Below are 22,367 nucleotides of genomic sequence, written 5' to 3' on the forward strand. Positions count from 1 at the left end.
TTGGAGGGAGGTAAGCCCCCCCACACCCCCAAGTATGAGAGTTTTTCCTGTCATATTCCAGTTTCATACAAATGTATCACATACTCGACTCTACTCCGTTTGAGTGTTAAGATGTCTGAATCACATGTTCGGAAATCTCAATACTGAACATAAAAAATGTCGAAGGCAGCATTTTAGTAAAGTCAAAATTTTGAAAATGTCAACTTTACTGAAATGCTGCACTTCTGCTCAACATTAACAAACACTTTTGCAGGGGGGGCAAGCCCCTCCTGCACCCCAATGTGGGGGGCTGCACCCCCCTACTTATATATACAAATTCTGAGATTGCACTACAGTGAGGGAAAGGGTACATTTCCCGATCCCCAATGTAGTGCAATCTGCACCACAATGTCAAACCTTACAACAGGGAATGCTCATTATTGTAAGGTTCAACATTGTGGCATTCGTAATTTCAGTTCTGCCAAAGGCAGTTTCGCACAAATGTCAAAGTGCGATCGACAAAGTGATTGTAAGTATATATATATATATATATATATATATATATATATATATACTGTATGTATATAGATATATATATATATATATATATATATATATATATGTACTGTATACACACACACACACATATATATATATATATATATATATATATATATATATATATATATATATATATATTTATTACTTACATGAAGTGCAGGCAGTCCAGTCGCTGAAGGTCGAATTGATGATTTCCAAAATAGGTTAACCACATATGATCAAGATGAATGGTGCACTTGATCATTTGATATTCGAGATTATGCTGTCAACTATAATATAAGGAGGTTACTGTTGTGTGCGGAACAGGGAATTAGCCCATTTCCTCACTGTAGTACGATCTTGGAGGGGGGGTATGCCCCCCCTGCAAAATAGTACAATTAATGTACCGTTGATTGTAGAGTTCAATGGTACGTTAATGTGCATAGCAGGAGGTAAGTCACATCACCTCCTGCTATGTCGAATACATCGAACCACGTTGGTCAGTGTATTCATTTTCACTTTTGTTTTGCTAGTCAGAATTTTGCATTCAGCATTTCAGGTCGACATTTGAAATGGCCGACCAAAGCTGATTCAAAATGTCAATAGTACACCTATATATATATATATATATATATATATATATATATATATATATATATATATATTTACTGTTTGAGGCTTCCTGACCTTAGAGAAAAGGAATACTCCATTAAGTTGGTCCTATTTTCATGTCGTGATGATCGACGCTTTGTAATATGTAGCGCTAACACAAGCAGGACCCACTTTGTAACATTTCAGTCAGTGTTCATCTATGGCAGTATATGCAGCCCAGAGTTTGTGGCTATTTAGTCAGTGACCAGCTATAGTATCTGTATTTCACACCTTGTCTGTTTTCTGTCATTGGCCAACTGTGGTTGTGCATGCAATATGTGCTTTGTTGAGGTTTAATGTTTTTGCTATAGTCCTACATTTGTCACATGCTTTGTGACAGTTCATTTGAAGGCCACTTGTGGCAGTACATGAAATATAAATATTGTGTTCAGCTATGATTTTGTATACAACACACACATTTTGTGACAACACACAGTTTGGGAAAGTTTAATCAGTGACCAGTTAAGGCACCACATGCAGTATGCGCTTGGTGCTAGTTCAGTCTTTTGCCATACATGCTGCGAGCCAGCATTGCAGACATCAAATTATAATTTTCTACTTAAAAGCTCATGTTGCTCTCCCTTATTCTAGCCTGAATTCAAAAATATGTCAATCTTTCCTGATGTTGCCCCTATCCACTTAATACATTTTCAGTCTATCTTGCTCTTTTAAAAATAGTGGCTCTTCAGTTATACAGCTAAAACATAAGTTACCCACCTTCATATCTAACTGCCTAGTGCACACTGCAGTGTTTAGGATAAAACTTTTTTTTTTTCATCTTACCTTTAAACATCTATTAAGACCACCAGTTACTTGAAAGCCCACATTCTGCTTCTCAGTAGTCATCTTGGGTTTAGTACTTCTGTTTTCTCTTGGTGAGAAAAGGACTACAGGGACATTATTTCCTGGAGACTGATGATCATCAGAAAGCCTAACAACTGCTTTATAGGTTACAGCTTGGAATCTGTGCTTATATATACTGGTCCTGGTGAGAGAAGAAGAAAAGTGCATTGATTTCTGGTTGGAGAGTGAGTGTCTGTACTTAACTTTCCTGATTAGTCTGGTTGCTATTCAAGGCGTCTACCAGAAAAAGGCTACAAGCCTACAGACCCTTCATCATCTGGGACAAGACCGGATCACCAAACAGTCTGTGGCCTGCTTTTCTTGTTGGGATTGGTGCTAACATTTTGCTTCTGGTGGGAGAAGAAGCAAAGGAGCATTGTATCCCAGCAGAGTGAAGTTGTGGTGAAACCAGCATTAGTAGTAGCCAGCCAGTAGCCATTCATGCGACTCCCCTCTTTTCATCATTCTTGACAAGCCAATTCTTTGTTTTCAGTAAGTACTGCTTGATTTGTTTCTAATTTCAGAATATCTGCCTAAATACTTCATCCTTAAATTGTTAGGGTCTATGTATTAGTTTTCCCTCAAGTGTTTGGCAGTTTTCTGTACAGACTCAAACACCTTAAGTGACATTTTTCCTGTAAAAGCACAATTGAAATTTCTCCAATACCTAGTTGGACACAGGACAACTAGTTTGTAGTGATAAGTACTGTCCACATATTTGCAAACTGGATACTTCTGACAGTCATTGATATTCTCACTCCAACTGTCTAATCAATAAAAAAAGGTCTGTTGCCATCAATATGAACATTCCTACTGTCTCTGTTACCAGCTTGGTAGATATGGGCATCCTGAGGCAATGTATTAATTGCCTCATGTTTACTGGCAACCAGTTAGTTCTCAAACAATCTGATATGGTATGTGAGAGATGTATTTACACAATGTCACTGGAGGCAAAGCTCTCACATAAAAGTACTCCTAATGTCAATAAGGCTGTCAGTAGTACACACGCTGCACCCATCATGCACAATTCAAAGCAGACATATCAACCTCTACATATGCTGAGGCACTTACATTTAACCTTGCTAAAATACAAAGACCTCCTAGACAAAGTACACCTAACAAATATCCTCAGCAGCCCCAATTATGCTCTTTCAAAACAACACCCACATCAACACATACAGCTGCATCCCATGGAGCCTCTACTTCTAAGCCCATAAGGCACACCACCAAACAATCCAGCATTCTGGTCATTGGAGACTTCATCCTGAGACACACTGATGTCCTTCTCACCAAGCTGAGTCAGGAGAAAGTTATGGTCAGTTGATTATCAAGGGCTAGGATCCGTCACATTACAAATGTACTCAGGTCACTGGACCACAATTACCAATATGACTCAGTCATAATCCATGTGGAAGTAAATGACCACAGATGTACCTCTCTAGACTGTATGAAGAGAGATATCAGGGAGCTCTCGGAATATGTGTCTCAGGCTGGTATAAGCCTAGCATTGAACAATGTTTTACCTTCTCCAAGGATGATGCCACAATATGAACAAAAGATGATTGACTTTAATAATTGGATTAGTTTCTGGTGTCATTCTAAGGGGGGTGCAATATTTGCCAGTATGGAAGGAGATGGTCAACAGACCAAGTTAGACTTTCGAATATTAGCTAAAACATTGTCTTCCCACATAGTGCCTTTTATAGGCAATGCCAAACTAAAAGTACTTCCGACATAACAAATCAAAACCAAGACAATCTAAAGGTATTACTGCTCAGTGCTAGGACTCTAAACAAAAAACTCCACTCCCTAGAAGCTCTCTTTACACTAGAGAATGCTGACATCTCTGCTGTCACTGAGACATGGTTTAAAGCTGCAGAGAGCACACCTACAGTGCAAGGTTATAATGACTTCCACACATCTAGGCTAGCTACTTCACATGCAGGGACTAAAGGTGGAGATGTCTCTGTTTACATCAAAAATAAATATACTTCAAGGCTGCTCAAATAGAACAATGCACTTGAGCTGCTCCATGTTCAATTCACCATAGGTAAAATCCAGTACTACTTCCTTGCAAGCTATAGGTCCCCCTATGACTCAGGAAATCCATACCATGTATTTAAACTTATTAGAAATACTAACGATCCAACCCAATACCATATTAATGGGTGATTTTTATTACTCCACTATTAACTGGGAATCCTATACAACACAAAACGTACGTGTACAGAGATTTCTGTATTTTGTAAAGACAAGCTCCCCTGGACCAGGTCGTCAATACACCAACCAGGAGTGCAACTATATTGGATCTGTTCCTCACTAATATGGGAGACTGGTGCACACCCTCTACTGCAATGCCTTCCGTGGTAAGGTTAGACCTCAAAATGGTCTCCTTTGAAGTAAAAATAAAACATGGACCCACCCCAGCTAAACCTGGAACATTCAGGAATTATTCTAAGGCTAACTTCCTGCTACGAAGTGAGAACCTGGCAAAGTTTCAAGCCTCCATAAACCCTTAGACACTGCTGCTTATGCAGAACTGTTCACAGAAACCCTGTGCAAGCATGTTAATAACTGCACAGAGGCAGCTGTACCCACCAGGAAGAAGTACAGAACTAACTAAAAAAAAACAAGCCACCCTGGTGGAATCACAACATCAATAGGCTGTATAACAGGAGGAAAAAAAATCATGGCAAAAATTAGGAGATACAGCACCCAGCAGGATAAAAGCACTCTCATCAAACTAAACAAAGAACGCAGAGGACAAATAAAGTCCACCAAAGCCAAATTTGAGGTAAGCTTGGCCTTCCAGGCCAAGGACCAGGGGTGGCTCGTGCTATAGGACTGCAGGATTGCAGCCCCCCACCTGTACAAGAAGAAAATCCCCCCACCTGTACAAAAGAAAAAAGACCCCCCCCCACCCCGTACAAGAAAAGTAAAAAAAAAAATGCGAGTCCTGGAACTCCACGCATGCATGCGTGGAGTTCCTGGTACTCACAGAACTCCAGACTGCTGGGTTAGGCAGTCCGGATAGAGGAGAAAGGCATCTCAGCCCTGCCAGCCCAGAAGTCTGTGCAGTGATGACTGCACAGAAGAGAAGGAAACTGGACTGCGTCATTGGCAGGCTGGAGCCTCCAACCTATTCTTGCACGGAGCCAAGCTGGAAACCAGCCGTTAGTGTGCGTGGGCTGACTACAGGGGAGCTTTGAAAATCAGCTGTTAGCTTGTGCTTGGATTAGTTGCTGCAGTCAGGACTGCAAAAGAGCTTTGGAACAAAAGACTGGATGCTTTAGGTAGAACAGTGTGTGTGTGTAATGCCCCAGTTGCTATATCCTGGTGGCTAGAGAGAACACATGGTGGTGGATAGAAAATACTCAAGCTTGAAACATGTACTTTGGATACAGGTGGCAAGAGCCTGAATTCCCTACCCACCACCATTTGTAAAAAAATTGCAGATGTTTGCCTCATATTTGTTCTGTTCCTCATAAAATCTGTGGTTTCTGTGTGTTTGTTTTTCCTTGCAAAGTCAGTAGTGCTGTGGTGTACTGGTAGCATTGTTGCCTCACAGTTACATGTTCTCTGGTTTGATTCTTGGCAGAGATGCATCTTGCAAAAAACATGTTCCTGGAGTGTTTCGCTCTCCTAAAATTTGGCTTTTGTTCCAAGTCAGACTTTCCTGGTTAACAAATGTTAAACAAAAATAACAGGCATTTGAATTTCAGACTTAATATTCTTCAGAAAGTACATGGTAACACAAAACTTTTTATTCTAGCAATTTTCTAACTTTATAACATGGATATTTGAAATGTGTCCCTATTTTTGTGACTGTATTCCCCCATTATTGGCTTCGTCCAGGTTTTTTGTGCTAAGGTTGAGAGCTATGGTGAGAATTGAATTCAATGAATATGTTTGGGGGCTGTATTCCCCCATTATTGGCTTTGTTCAGGTGTTTTGTGCTAAGTGGTTGACAGCTATGGTGAGAACTGAATTCACTAAATGGTAGCCATTTAAGTTTCGGTCTTCCTCTCTTTCACAAAACAGATGATTTGGCATAGTGGTATGTTGTTCTAACTGTTTCACACAGGGTCCGCTGGGTTCAAGACCTGGTAGTGAAATGTATGGTGGTAACACAGCATTTTATTCTAGCAACTTTCCAACATTATACAAGCAATGTTTAAAATGTGTCCCTGGTTTTTGGGATTTTGCCCCCCCCCCCATAAATGTTGGCTTTTTCCAGATTTCTTGTACTGCAAAGTTCAGAGATATAGCTGAGTGTCGAGTAGATTTTACAAGGAGCTGAGAGCTGCAGGGTAACAAAAGTTTAGTGCTGCTTATGGTGCAGTTGCTTGCATTCTTAATAACACAACATGTAGTGTGCTTGGTTTTGATGCAGAAGGCTATGAGTTCTACTCCCACAGTAGGTAGATGCATTGCTGATATTGTACTGTGTTGTAAAGGGGGTGGATGCTGCAGTCCTTTTTGGTGAAGATACCTATTATGAACCTGTTATCAGTTTGCCATCCATTCCCTATTGCGATATTACTAGCTTATTATTTTTTTAATGCAACATAGGCAATTTATTCCTCAAGGCACTTTATTTGTAGATGAAACAATAACATATAAAGTTGTTTGCTAGCAGCAACCTCTTCATTAGTTACAGATTTATTTAATGTGGAATTATTTAGATGACTTTTACTTCTTCAGAGTGTGCATATTTACTGATACTGGTGGACTGTAGAAGTTTGAGTAGACTTTTTTATGATGGAACTGTTCTGAATTGAGCAGTTTTGTCATTAATGGTGCATGCATTTTGTTTCATTGTTTACTGGAAAAATGTTCAAAACAATAAATGTAAAATGCCCTCTAACAACTGTACTGTATTGTACAAGGAATATAATTTAATACAATCAGGAATGTGTATCAAAGAGCACGTGTATGTTTCATGTTCAAGGGGCCTATGATTTTGAACACAGCCCAAAGTTAATCTTTATCTGCCACTGGCAAAATGTATTTTCTTTGAATGTGGGTTTCAATGCTGTTTCAATGAATGTGAGTTTCAAGGGCAGAGAAGTTTTAATGCTAAGTCTATTTTCATTGTGAGACTGCATTGCTTTGTTCAGCAGATATCTATTAAAGTTTGTGCTGTAAAATGCAAACTAAAACTTTCAAATAAAATCCAAATCATCGCAGAAGAAAAGCAGTATGCACATTACAGTGTTTATGGTAAATGGGGTGAAATAACCAAGGAATGGGACATTGGAATGGCTGCAGGAGGGAGGCTTCATTCGACCATGATTTTGTGAGGGGGGAAGGGCAGCAAACTCAAAGACGGCCCCAGCTGAAGCATACCTCTCAATTGTCCAGATTTTTGCAGAATTAATAGATTTTTGTTTCTTATTTTTGGTTTGTTCCTCATAAAATTTGTGGTTTTCTGGCAAATCATTTAGGAATGAAGTCACTAAATAATGACAGACATTGAGTTTCAGACGTCATAACCTTCAGAAAAATGCATGCTAAAGCAAGACCTGTTATTCTATTAACTGTCTTAAGTTTATACAAGAGCAATTTTTAGTACTGTTTGTATGTTCCTCCAATATATTTGGCCTTGTCCAGATTACCTGAATTAAGAGGTTGAGAGGTACACGCAAATAAATCACTTTATAGAATTAGGAATATCCAAACCTCTCAACTGTCTCCAATTTTGGCTCAAAATGTTGCTCTCCCCCTAATAATCCCTCTCCAAAATGGCAATTTTGGAAAAAACGTGGAGGGGTTGCAATTATAAATAGCTGTAATGATCAGTTATAGATTACTTTTATTTCAGAAATGCATGTAGATGCTCTTATTTTGTCAGCTGCTCAAGTTAACAGTACCAATATTAAAAAGGTGTCCCTTCTTTGACAAGTTCCCAGCTGTATTGTGTGGCAATTTTATATTTTTGCATCACATTTTTGGTCTGTTTTTCATAAAATTGCGGTTTACTGGCAAATTAGTGGCAAATCATTAAAGATTGAAGTTAGAAAATAATGGCAGACATTTGAGTTTCAGATTTCATACCTTTCAGAAAATTTGTACTAATCCAAGACCTACTACTTTCTAAGTTTATAAGAGCAATATTTAAAAATTGTCCTTATTTTTGGGTCTGTGTCCCACTTCTATGTATGGCTTTGTCCAGATTTCTTGCTGTGAGGTATGAGTGTCAGAGCCATCACTGTCAGCCAGAGACATTTCAAATTGTGACATACTTGTTGCACTCCACTCCCCATTGTAGTGGCTCTGGATTTGTCCAAGCAAGGCAAGGAGCAGTTATGCAGTGTAAGTGTGCAGAGTATTCCCCCATCCAAGGTAGACCACAAGTACGACCGTGGCTTTTCATCTGTCCTTGATTTTGCAGAATGTTTTGGTTTTCTGTCATATTTTATACTGTTGATTTATGCTTCTTATTATTCAGAAAATGCATGCTGTTGCAGTGCCCTGTTGCTCTATGTTTAAGTAGCAATTCTTTAATGACCACCAGGTAAGCTTGTTGGAGATTGTAGGATTCAAGTAAGCTTTAATAAACATACTATTAAATAATTACCAACATTGAAAGCCTTTTCATTGTTGCCATGCTGAAAATATTTACATAACTAGATAACATATAAGCCTTGGGTATTGAAATGCATATGAGAGTATTTGTAATAAAGGACAGGATTACAGTATTTTCAGAAGCTCATTACATTTGTTGGAGACTTGCCGTCACCTTTGCAGGGTTTACCTATAAACTAAACAGAATGGCAGTCTATCATGTGTAGTCCATAACTTGTGCAGTAATCCTTTAAGCAGTTTATCTTGAGCTTGTTTCTTGTTTGCTGTTCATTTTTTACATTGATCATGTCTTCCCCATGAAACAAGCAGATAGTTGTTGTCAGGCAGCAGGTCTTTTTTGGATAAGAAACATTTTTACAAGTGGGGGTATCACACAGAGATTGCTACTTTCAGCATGTTACTTGGTAGTTTTATAAAGCTGAATATAAATTATAATTACAACTACAGTGCAAGGAGAAGTGGTTTGAGTTGAGTGCTGCTTGTTTTTTTTTTTTTATATATACTTGATTCTGACTGGCATTCCAGTAATGTATTTAAAAAGTAATTTATTTTTTCATGCATCACAACCTTTGTGTTTCCATCTAGATATTAAGTAAGTTATCATGTAGCCAATGCATTGAAATATTTTTTTCTTCTACACTTCATTTTGTCTTGATTGGACTTTCGTAATGATGGTTTGGCACCCAGGGCAGCATATTTAATTAAAGTTCCATTTGTTGTGGTTTTGAGCATAGCTCCACCCCTTTCCAGGTGGCCAAACCCCTTCCCATTGACCCCACCCATTCATCTGTCTCCTGCAGCCCCCCTTTAATTTGAAGTCACCAGCTGCCACAGCCAAGGACAGCCACAAAGAATCAAAGAATTCTTTAGCTATGTCTGCAACCTCAAGGACAATACACAATTGTGTGCAGAGCTCATTGTAAATGGAGTCACCTATACTGAGCAAGAAGATATAGCAAACCTCCTGGCTGATAAATTCAGCTCCAACTTTACCTCTCTCTCTCCCCCTCAACCTTCCCTCAGGACATATCATCAAATATAACTCCCCTACTATCACTAGGGAACAGGTCCTGAATGCTCTCTCTAAGATCAAGAACACTGCATCAATGTGCCCAGATAATATCCCAGGATGCCTTATAAATAGTATGAATCATGAACTATCAGGGCCTCTGGAATTACTATTTAACTGTAGCCTCCAAACAGGCTTCGTGCCTCATGAATGGAGAAATGCAAGTCATCCCTCTGCACAAAGGTAGGCCATCTACAGACCCAGAAAACTATATACGTATAAGCCTCATTAGTGTTATTTGTAAAGCCATGGAAAGAATTATCATCGAGATGATCAATAGAGATATCATAAACCTCCAGTCACTGGACCCAACCAGGTTTGGTTTCATCAAGGGAAGATCATGCCTCCTCAACCTGCTGGACTTCTTTAAGAAGGTCACCAAAGCAATGAATATGGGCAAAATTGCTCACATTGTCTACCTTGACCTTGCCAAGGCATTTGACACAATACCCCACTTGGGCATTGTAGACAAACTCAAGAGGTTATGTACAAACCCACATGTCACCCAGTGGATAGCCAACTGGCTCACAGATAGGACCTAGGAAGATAGAATTGGGGAGTCCACCTCTACAAAGAGGCCAGTCACACGTGGAGTCCCTCAGGGATCAGGCCTTGGACTGATCCTTTTTGGCATTTACTTCTCAGAAGTCAAGGCCAATGTCAGTGGTCTGTGGCTAACTAAATTTGCAGATGGTTGCAAATAGGAGCCGTCATTGAATCTCACACTGACACAAATGTTCTCCAGGAGGCTGACACTGACAAACAACTGGTGCCAGAGCTGTGGACTAAAACTAAATGCCAAGAAATGCATAATAGCATCCTTTGGGAAATCATCCATCCCTGGTAACTATCATATTGACAACACACCCCTTAGAGCTGACCCAGTAGTCAGGGACTTAGGGACACACATAGATAGTAATTTAGCCTTTGACTGTCACATGTCTACAGTGGTGAGGAAATCATTCTATATTGTGCAACTTATAAACAAAGGTATGGCATCGAAGTCCAAGGAAGTCATTGTTCCACTGTATTCGGCATTCATCAGACCAATCATTGAGTACAACTCCCCCTTTGGTATGTACCTAACCAGACATATCCAACAATTGGAATGTCCACAGAGGTTCCTCACTAAAAGAATACAAGGCGTAAATAAAATGTCCTGTGCAGACTGCCTCAAGGCTCTAATCCTGTATTCTGTCTCCTACAGGCTTTTGAGGGGAGATCTATACCTGGCATACAGGGCATTGTCAGACCCCACTCTGATGGACCTCTTGCATAGCCACAAAACAAACAGCACCAGAATTACCCATTCTAAAGACTTAAACCTTGCCTGTGATATAAATAGGACCTGATAAAGGGATAGGTATGTATCCCAGAGACTACCCCGTCTATGGATCAGGCTCCCCATCCATGTGAAGCAGAGTTTGTCCCTAACCCAATTCAAGTGCAACTTGGACAATTAGATGGGAAACCGAAAATTCAACCCTGGTTTGACACCTGTGTCTCTAATGGATACAGGTAACCTGTAAATGGTTCATCTCCCAGGCCCATGCTTACACCTATCAAGGGTATTAGAACTTGTCTGAGATTTGGGATGCATGGCCAGGCTTAAAAGGGCCCTTGTGGTTGTTAGCCTAGTAAACACCTATGAGCCTTTGAACATGTATCCTTCATGTTCAGCCATGCTCTGCTACAACCATTAAAAAGATAAATATACATACCTTGTCTTTGTCATAGGTATTAGCTCTGATAGTTGTTGACATATTCTGGCCTCAGTAAACCATAATGTTTTTGGGAGAAGCTCCAGATAAAAAAATGCATTCATCTGAGCAACTTATTACTTCACTCTATACCGTTATCGCAAACAACACATATTTTGTGAAGTATATTAATTGTTCAGTTATTCGTACATATATATATATATAAATACCAAAACCAGACAGGGCACATATTCTGTAAAATATCTGACATCACAATTCTAGAAAGACATGAACAGTAGGCTTCTCTTAAAAGATTCTAGGAATCCTTGTTTTCTGATATACATAAGTAGCTCATTCCACACAAACACAAACCTCTCAGCAAACCATTTCATTCATCTTGCTGTTCCAGTCTTACTTCTCACAAGTGAAGTTCTTAGCCCTTGGGATAAAGGTGTAGCTTACTTAAAGCAAGTAACCAAGTAAACAATTTTTAAAATCTTCTGGTTGCTTATCATGTCACCATTATTTTGTTTTTCTCTAAGCATGTTCATTTTTTTATAGCAGGTCATTATACTGCATGTTCTGAAAAACAAAGTTACCAAAATTGTGGTACTGCATGACAGCTTACACTTTGTGACAGTTATGTCTGTGACCAAATGTGACATATAGCACATATTTTCAAATAGTTTAGTTAATTAGTTTTGATAAAAGATACAACACACATGACAGTGTTCATTTGTGGAGACACACACTATGTAAAAGTTCAGTAAATGCCCAGCTATGATTGTATCTTCAACAAACACATACACAAATGGACAGATGCACACACACACACACACACACACACACACACACACACACACACACACACACACACACACACACACGCACACACACGCACACACACGCACACACACACACTGACACTATCAGACCGTTTGGTCAATGTCAGGCTGTGGCTGCAAATGCAACAAGAAAACAGACACACAAATATACAAGTAGAGACAGACACAGCCAAAGAGACAGACACACATGTACACAGACATATCCACAGAATCACATGAGTATGCACACGTATGTGTGCACACATGTACACACACTCACAGTTACACACACTTTGTGACATTCAGTCAATATCTAGCTATAGAGAATCAGGGAATGGCAGTCATTAATTAAGGATCCATTGTATGAGAACATGTCATTCCACTAAGTAGTCTATCAGAGAACGAAGGCAACTCTCTGAAATCACTTTGTTCAATGATGAAGTTTTCACTTTTCTCCAGTGTTGTGTTACCTTACAGTATATTTAAGTCTGAGTGTGTGGTTGGTATCACCCCATCAATGGGTGGGGGTGGAGGATAGCATCGCCTACAAAAAATCCCTAATCCAAAGATCACAGAAAGTGGTTTCAGTGAGATGTATTTGGAGTTCTGGCATTCTCTGGCAGGGTAATGGATAAATTAGTTTTATTTCTCTTTTTATTTATTTGTTTTATTATTATTTTTTAGAAAAAGTAAACTGCTGCACTTAAGAGTGTTCAATTATATAAACAAGATGGAAAACTTTTTTTATTCAGGCAATTCTTCATGCTGGCTTAATATGCTACCATCAAGCCATGAATTTGATACTAGGCTCTCTTTTTACATTAATACCCTTTAGAAAAATGTATGTAATTTCCCTAAAAAATGTTTGATTTTTTTCTGGTAAGTCAGTGAGGATTACAGTCAGTCAAAACACTATAGTTTCATACTTTTTATTGTTTAGAAAATACATGTTGTTGGAAAATCTCTCGCTCTATTTACTTTCTTAAGTGAATTAGGATTATATTAAAAAATTGTTCCTGCTTTTAGGGCTTTGTCCCACATTATTGTTTTTTTTCCAGAATTTTTGAGGAAAGAAATTGAGAGTTATGCACTCCCTCTCTCTCTCTCTCTCTCACCCTGTGTCTTTCTCTGGCATTCACACAGCCACACAAAGACACAGACACACACACAGATACATACACAACACTCACCCACATTTGATTGCACAATTTTTTCTTTCTTTCCATACTCATTAAAATTTATTTTTAAGCTGCGCCTATTGCAGGGAAAGTAAAACAAGTGCTTGTAGCTGCTGCTGCAGTTTTGTTACTTCATTTGTTTTCCCCCATTTTATTTACTTTTTTAATTTTATACTCACTAAACAGTTGTGTTTAGTGAGCATAAACAAGATTATGGCTGTTTCCTTTTATCAGTCTAGTTTTAATATGGTACTGTGAAATGGTGCGCTTGATTTTTTTTTCTGATGATGCTTGTACATTAATACCCAAATGTTCACCAACAGTGTATTTTTGTATGTTTGCCCATTATCTAACTAGAAATATATTTTCACAGTAGTACTGGTTAGGTGCCTTTCACGCTGTTATGTGGTACTTGTATTGTTGTTAACTGTACTGAGTTTCGTGTCTGTAATACTGCTTTTTGTGCGTCTAGGCCATAGCTAAAGGCCACATGGTTCATTTCATCTTCCTACTCATAATAAATACATACATTTATACATTTTCATCTGATTTTGTAAGGAAACTATACACTATGAGCAGTGCTTGATATGACACTAAGGTATGAAGGAATGAAGACCTTAAACCAGGATGGAATGATTGGAATGATGGAGAATACAGTACAGCTTTCATAATTATATATATATATATATATATATATATATATATATATATATATATATAATGGGACTGCTGTTTTCTTTTAGTGAGATATACATATGGCAGCATTTTTGGTGACAGGGAATCAAGGCTTGCAATGCTATGAGGATAGTACTGCACAATCAGTTAAACGGCCAGATTGAGAACCAAGGTATCTGTTACTAAGTACTGACACCATTGGAAGCTGTGAATGGCAACCTTTCAAAGCTTCTTAAATGTCTTCTAATCTACCATGTGTCATAATTTGAGATCCTGTATAAGGGGGATCATAATATTTCTTAAATCTTATTCATCTGAATAGTGTTGTTGACTGATTTTTCATCACTTTAGCACTTTGTCAGTTTGCCCTATAGTTAAGTTTTGTTTCCCTCAGTTGTAATATTAAATTACATTGTTTCACTTTTGTCAGTGTTGTGTAACCATACACACACACACACACACACACACACACACACACACACACACACACACACACACACACACACATATATATACATGCATGACAGGAATCAAAACTGCTCATGTAAATGCTGATAAAGACAGAGAGGAAGCATTGGCTAGACTGATAATTTTATTTATATTTAGTTTCTATATTTAATGTTTATATGTGGTAAGATCACCAAATGCTGCTGTTACATGCATGCCTTAGTGTTACAGCACATAGTTCTGCCCTTCACAATGTCAAAGTTAACATCAATCTGCCCCATGATTATGACCCCATCACTAAAACATCTTCATGGTATACACTTCAAGTGCTGTGAGCGTTAGGTTCAATTTTATGGTACTCCTTAGTGAATATTGTGCTTGGAAAATGATTTGCGCTACAGGAAAGTACAGCAATGTATTAGTGATTCATGCAATCATTTTGCATTTGGATCTTTCATGTGTTTGAGTAGACGTAGTTTTCACTTTATGTTAGTAGTTTCTGTAGTTTAATAGTAGCAGTTATGGATGTTTTGTTAAGTATAAGAATTGGTGCTAGTTTTCAATCTTTAACATGCTAGGGTTTGAGTTTGGTTGTTGAAAATTTTGTATGATATATGTTTACATGTGCATTGTCTTCTCTGTTTAAGCATTATTTGAAGTTTTATAGGGTTTGTTTTAATGTGTTTCTGATTGGTATAATGTTTGATGTGGTTTCTTTTTCATCTAGTGAGGTCTGTGGGAGTGGGCACTGATAGGCCTCCATATAAAGACACATATTAGTGTATAGGTTCATAGGTTGGTACTAGGCTATCAGCCCTAGGGCCTATACAAGCCTAGCCATAACAATTCCCTGGCTATTTCTTCCCACAGTATTTACTTCCCTGGACCCCTGTCTAGCAGGGTGACTGACATGATCCCCCGGGTGAATTTCCTATCTCTCATCCAATTGTCAAGGTTCCTTTTGAAGAGGGCCAAAGAGGCAGTCTGCTTGACATGTACGGGTAGTCTATGCCAGAGTCTGGGGAGTCTCTGGGTCAGGAACATATACCTCCAACATGTTTTGTTCATTGTGATGACAAGGTTTAGATCCCTGGAGCATGTGGCTCTGAGGGATTGGGATTTATTTAAATGGAGCATGTCCAAAAGCTCTGGGTTTGACATGGCCATGTATGTTAAGTAGAGATCGCCTCTGAGTAGATGATAAGCGACAGTATAGCTGGAGTTTTTTTAGACGGTCAGCATAGGGCATCTGCTTTAGGCCTGTGATTATTTTAGTGAGGTATTTCTGCGGCCTTTCCAGTTGTTGCAGATGCCTTGAGAGGCACATACCAAATGGGGCGTTGTATTCTATAATGGGTCTAATGAGGGATGAGTACAGTGGGACAATAACCTCCTTTTTTCTGGATGAAAAGCCCTTAGTGATGAGGTGTGCCACATAGAAGGATTTCCTGACTGTTGTGGCGATGTGGTTATCGAAGGTAAGACTACTGTCCACCTGTGTCCCTAAGTCCCTTATCACACTTTTGGTGTTTAGTGTACTGCCACCTATGTGGTAATTCATGGGCACATGTTTTTTCCCAAAGGGGATAACTATACATTTCTTGGCATTGAGCTTGAGCCCATGGCTCTGGCACCAAGCATCTGTTTCTGTAAGGCCCTTTTGAATGTGGAGACCTTCACAATAGTTCATTAAGGTGTGCATGGCAACCAGTTGCTGCATAGCCCCAAGTGACATTTGAAAAGTCCTTGCCTGGGGTGACAAAATAAGTTTTGAAACTTTGCTAAAAGTTGGTTGCTCAAAATGGTTGAAACAGCAATCTGCAGCTGAGATAGCTGAGAAATACATCACTAAATGTCTAGTTTGATCAGACAAGAGGATTTCATCTTGTTAACTGACAATAGCAATACCTTTAGGCAGGATTTAGTTATCACTAGACAGAGGGATTTTCATGACAAGTATAGGTTTAGGACTTTGGAGAAGATTTGTAAGTCATAACACCAGTGTTTATAGCCCAAAGGCCATTCAAAACACATTGACTCCTCAATGTGCAGATTAAAGATGTCATTTTCGAGCAATGCAGCTGAGCAGTTCTTAAACAATATAGAATTTCCGAAGTTCTAACACTATATGGTAATCAGTTCCAGATTTTAGGGAGGACCTGAGTGACATATTTCCATCTCATGGAGGTCCTAAAGGCATAGAGGAGAAAGTTAATACCTTTGTTTTTATGAATAAATGAATTAGAATATAACTTAAGATTGAAGAGAACTATTATTACATGGCTTTGCTTGCCATAATTGCCTTACCACTGAAATATCTATAATGAAGAGCATATAAATTTAACTTCGTACATCACTGTTGATAATACAGAGCTTTAACAACAGTGATCTACCTAATACATATCATTTGAACTGATTCTATTTTTTATAATGTTTCATAGTTCATAGTTTAGTACTAAGCTAACTGCCCTTGCAAGCCATTTTAAGCCTAGCCAATTATCCCTTGTGAGACTAAAACCCTGCACCTTGTGTTTGTAAGGCAAACACCTTAGCAATTATGCCACCTCTGCTATTGTATATGCATTATACTCCAAAATGGGTTTTATGTAAGTTTTATATTTATTAATTTTATTTTATTTATTGACAATTGATTACTGGGAAAATCCAAATGGGGAGAAAAGCTCCAAAGTATTACAAAACCTTTTAAGAACAACAATTTTACATACATAACTGCACCATATGTTTCTTGCCTCTTAACAAAATGGATCTCAGCATAAGTCCTAAATTTTACAATTTTCATTGCTCTAGATGTAGTATACTTTACATGATTTTGAAATGTAAACATATTGTTGATTGTAATTCCAAGTTCCTTATATTCATTGGTTAAAAAAAAAACAAGTAAACTCCGTGGTATCCCTGAAGTCTCAAAACAACCCACTAAACAAGTGTAGTTGGTCCAAAAACAAAACAGTGTAAAAAACTTCTCTGTGTGGAAGATTTTCAGTCCATATATCTCTAGTTAATCACCGTATATTAATCAGATCAGACAATAGTAGTAGAAGTAGCAAACTTAAACTCATCTTAAGTAAAAAAAAAAAATAATAAAAATATATAATTGTACAGAATTACTAAGTATTCGAAAGTAATCCAAACAAGGCAGGCAGTCTGTTTCCAGTTGAAAATCCTTTTGACTTACGACGAGTTTAAGTTTGCTACTTCTACTACTATTGTCTGATCTGATTAATATACAGTGATTAACTAGAGATATATGGACTGAAAATCTTCCACACAGAGAAGTTTCTTACACTGTTATATTCAGTGGTTACAATTAGATTGGTGCAATTCAAAATTATTGGCATCTTTATTATTGGATTACCAAAGTACATGACCTGGCATTTATCAGAACTGAATTGTAGACCATCAATAGGTGAAAAGTCAATACATTTTGTAGAAATGTATTTAGTTCATTAAAGTAATTACTACAGACTACTACAAAACCAGTTTTGCAGTCATCTGCATAATTATTGACCCAAAAGGCATTACTTACAGGATTAATGGAGAAAATCAAGTTGAATAAAAAACTACCCAAAGTTGATTCCTGCAGTACACCACAGGTAACTGGCAAATAGTCAGATGTAATAGTAGGTACAGTAACACAGTGACTTCTACCAGATGACTAACTAATGGTCCAGTTTATCAAAAATAGATTAAAGTCATATGTTACTAAGACTTCATACATAGAATAAAGAAGTCATTTATTGACCACCTTAGCAAGGTCCAAAAACACAACTCCAACAATAAGACCCATTACAGTGGCTAATGTAACCTGCTTGTAAAACTCATTGATATTGGTAGAAACAGATCTCACTATGGTCAATCCATGTTGATCAATGTCAATATATTTGGAACTATTAATATTGTCCCAAAAAAAGCTGAATGAGATATTTTTCAAAGCTTTTATATAATAATGAAGTCAGATGAATTGGCCTATAGTTTTTAATCTCAGGCTTATTGTCCTTCTTTAACATTGGAGTCAATGAAGACACTTTTCAAGACCCTGGAACTTGACCACTAGATAATAATCCATTAAAGATCTGATATAGGATAGGAATTAACTCCTTTTGGATATTAGAAATTAAAATGTCTGCAATACTAATAGGCCCCATTGAGGTATTATTCCCACTATATTTTTAAAAGAACAAGAGATCTGAGATTCAGTTATGACTAAATATATTAGAGATATAATCATATATTTTAATAGTTGTATTTAGTTTGAAGGATGAGTTAATAAGGATGGAAAAATGTTGATTAAATTAATTGACAATGATTTAAGGATTTGTTATTAATATGCCATCATGAACTATGGAACTTATTAAGTTACTTATTTTGTTCTTATCATTGCTACATTCATAATACAGTTTTTGTTCTTTTTGTTATGTGGATTACCAGACAGTCTTATCACAAACAAAAGTAATTTCTTTAATTAAGCTTGACTTCATTTTTTATAGATTTGATTTGAGTTCGTTTTTTTCTTTGAGTTGGCTGTTTCCTATAACATTTAAATATTAATTTCTTCTTTTAGTATAAATGAATTAAATATGAATTCTACCATTGTGATATCGGTAGTTTTTTTTAGCATTCCTAAAATTACAGATTTTTAAGAATTGAAGGCTAAGGCTGCCCAATACAGAATATCTTATGGAGGGTAGGTTATAAAAAATGCACCAGTGATGCCACAGATTACATGATCTGTCAAATAAACATGGCTGATTCAACAAATGCAGCATGATATTCTTTCTTTAAAAATATAGTAGAAGGGGTCAGAAAAGAGAGAAAAAGTTAGACCTCATACAATTTTAGATTATTCTATGTGTGGTGGGCTTTGTGAGTACTGGGGGGGGAGTCCCTGTGACTTGTATGGGGATGGCTAGAGAAAGATTAAATGACATACAGAATGATAGGCTGTAGCTGGGAAGAAGGAATACTTGTATGAAGAGAGAAATAGGGTTGTTGCAAACAGGAGAGGCATAATATAAATTCCTTATAAATATAATATAAATATGACAGAAATATATTAGCATGACCATGATGACCAGCACAAAATTAAACATTTTAAAACTGATACAAAATCCCCAAATACATACAAGAGCAGTGCACTCATAAAAACACACAGAGCAAAATGAAATTCAAATAAATATGGTACTGTATCACCTTTAATGGCATGGCACGGGAAGTGTTCAGTGGTTTATATTTATTTCTCTGTGTGTTGGAAAGATAATGGTGTGATATAGATAACTGCTCTAGTATAATGGCAAGATCCCCCTGAGAATGGTGTTATGATAACTGCAACCACTGCAAACAAAAATCACATTTTCCCAAAGGATAGCGACTTCAAAATGAAATACATGAAGTAAAGAGGCAGTAGAAACAAAGCCTCCAGCATAGTGGAGGATGGGGGGGGGGGCATTGACACCATGCAAACACATGATTCAAACTGCATATCAAATTCACTTTTTTTCAGAAGTAAGTGGAATTTGAAATGCTGGCATTTTCTGTCAAAATATGAAGCCTTATTACTCTTATATATAGTAATGTCTTTTGGCTTTTCCCGGTTAGGGGTTGTCACAGTGGAACTCCGGTCTGCTAATGATTGGCAGTGGAATTTTATGGTGCCAAGTTGCAAGCCCGATGCCCAGCCTTCAAAGAAGGCACACCCATTCACGCACAGACTTACCTGCATGTCTTTAAACGTCACTCGACCATGGGGAGGACATGCAGACTGCACACAGAAGGCGCTCCAGCCAAGAATCGAATGGGAAAACCTCTTGCTGTGAGGCGGCAACGCTGTTTGTTTGTCTTTCGGCTTTTTCCTGGTAAGGGGTTGCCACAGCAGAACTCCAGTCCGCTAATGATTGGCAGTAGATTTTTATGAAACACCGAGGTGCCAGCTCAACGCCCAACCTTCAATGAAGGCACACCCAGTTACGCATGCATGTCTTTTGAATGCCACCCAACCACGTGGAGGACATGCAGACTCCAGCAGAAGGCACTCCCAAGCCACACCAAGAATCAAACAGGAGAACCTCTTGCTGTGAGGTAACAATGCTACCGCTGTACCACCGCAGCAATGGATAGAAAGACAGTCTTGGTGGACGCACTGTACAATACACAAATTTTAAAAGAAAATTTTATAGAAAGATAATATCAGGTTTAATATAAGAGTCTTATATCAAACCTGATATTGTCTTTACATAAAATTTTCTTTTAAAAATATGTGTATTGTACAGTGCATCCACCAAGACTGTCGTTGTATCCATTTCGCATAAAAGATTCATTTTAAAATATATGTGTACTAAAGTGCTACCTCCAAAACTGTCTTTATATAATTTTTATAAAACATCCACTTTAATTTATGAATATTGCAGAGATAAATTAATTGTTGAACTCTTGATATGCTTTTGTTATAACTTTATAAATGCTTTTGCTTTAGTACATGTTTTGCAAATTGTCATAGTAACTTTGCATATGTAACCATGAAACTTTTCTCCATGGGCTTCTGCTGAAAATGGATTTTAATTCCCAGTTTGACTTTCCCATTAAGCAAAAATAAATAAATAAATAAACAAATATGATTAACCTATAGGAACCTTGGAATTTGCCCTCTAGATAAGATTTTAGAGTTTTGTTATAAAGAATGCAATCACTTGTGCCACTGCATGCTATCATTACTGTCAGTATATTAAAGCTTTAGTTAAGAAACTTTTGCAATGCTTTATTTTATTTGAGTAATAATGTATACCCAAATGGAGGCAGAGATTTCCTTTTCATAGATTTTCATGGAGCTCAAGAGGGCTAAACAATTTGCCCACAGTCAGAGTGTGTGCAGGTAGCAGTGAACGAGATTTATATTCAGATCTCTAATTTCATACATCATTGCTTAACTTTAGCATTATAATGTTAAAGATGCAGTAGAAGGAACTTCCACCTACCGGGTCATCATCATAAAGCAGTTTTGTGAGCTCTGGAATCACTTTGTTAAGCAGCATCCTATCATTTGTATTTGACAAAAGGTTCAGAATTGCAGATTTCAGCATCTCATAAGATTCCATCTTCTCTCAAGCCTTTTAGTATGCAGGTAAGTTCTGTACTGATTTTAGACGTTGTATTGGCAGAACCTCTTAGGCTACTTTCAGAAGTGAGAATCTGAGATGAATAAAAGAAAACTAATAAATATAATGCAAGCAAAACTCATCTAGTCTGCATTTACAACACAAATATGAATTTGCATGTATTTAAAAACTAAAGCACAAAACACATCATGGGCACAGACTTTCATGCATCAGGCTTTGGACTGTGAATTTCAACATTCTTGGAAGCCACAGAGAATGACCCAGTTTAGAGGAAACAACAAATTCATTTTCTCTGGATCCTTAAGCCGTGAAGTGCAACAAATTCTTAGTGAATGAGTAACCTTGCAAAGTAGATACTAAGGTGGAAAGAAAAATCTGATTAAGACTGCACATCTGTCATCAAGTGAAAACAAGATTGTTTGATTTCTCTTTTATAAATATTATATGAAAATATTAAATACTAGTCTTGGTTCAGACATTGAACTAAATCACAGTGGAAATGAATAGGACATTATAAATAGGTTGCCACAGTTCAGAATGCATCCAACTTTATTAACTAAAAACAACTTAGAACTTTTTTCCTCTTTCTCACATGCTCATGTTACTTATACTTTGTCTTGGTGACTGCAATTATGATATTATAATAAGATGCTGTTGACTTTAATCTGTTACTAACAAGTTCAGAATTACATGTCATGTCAAGCAACGCCTCCTGGGTCAGTTACAAAGGATGTGATTTGTTG

At 37.6% G+C, this 22,367-nt stretch overlaps 1 protein-coding gene across 7 annotated transcripts in view; it reads right to left on the reverse strand.

Moving 5' to 3' along the window:
* The window catches only part of LOC122787886 (junction plakoglobin-like), an 803,785-nt gene that overhangs the window by 629,288 nt on the left and 152,130 nt on the right, over positions 1-22,367 (reverse strand). For all 7 annotated transcript variants that reach the window (XM_044054804.1, XM_044054805.1, XM_044054806.1 and 4 more), the window contains one exon: positions 21,484-21,697. In XM_044054804.1, the coding sequence (XP_043910739.1) occupies positions 21,484-21,603 (120 nt within the window). In that variant the 5' untranslated portion in view covers positions 21,604-21,697. The remainder of the gene's footprint in view (positions 1-21,483; positions 21,698-22,367) is intronic.

Source organism: Protopterus annectens, chromosome 13.part0 (assembly GCF_019279795.1).
Source record: "Protopterus annectens isolate FY-2018-M chromosome 13.part0, PAN1.0, whole genome shotgun sequence".
NCBI classification, from domain to species: Eukaryota; Metazoa; Chordata; order Ceratodontiformes; family Protopteridae; genus Protopterus; species Protopterus annectens.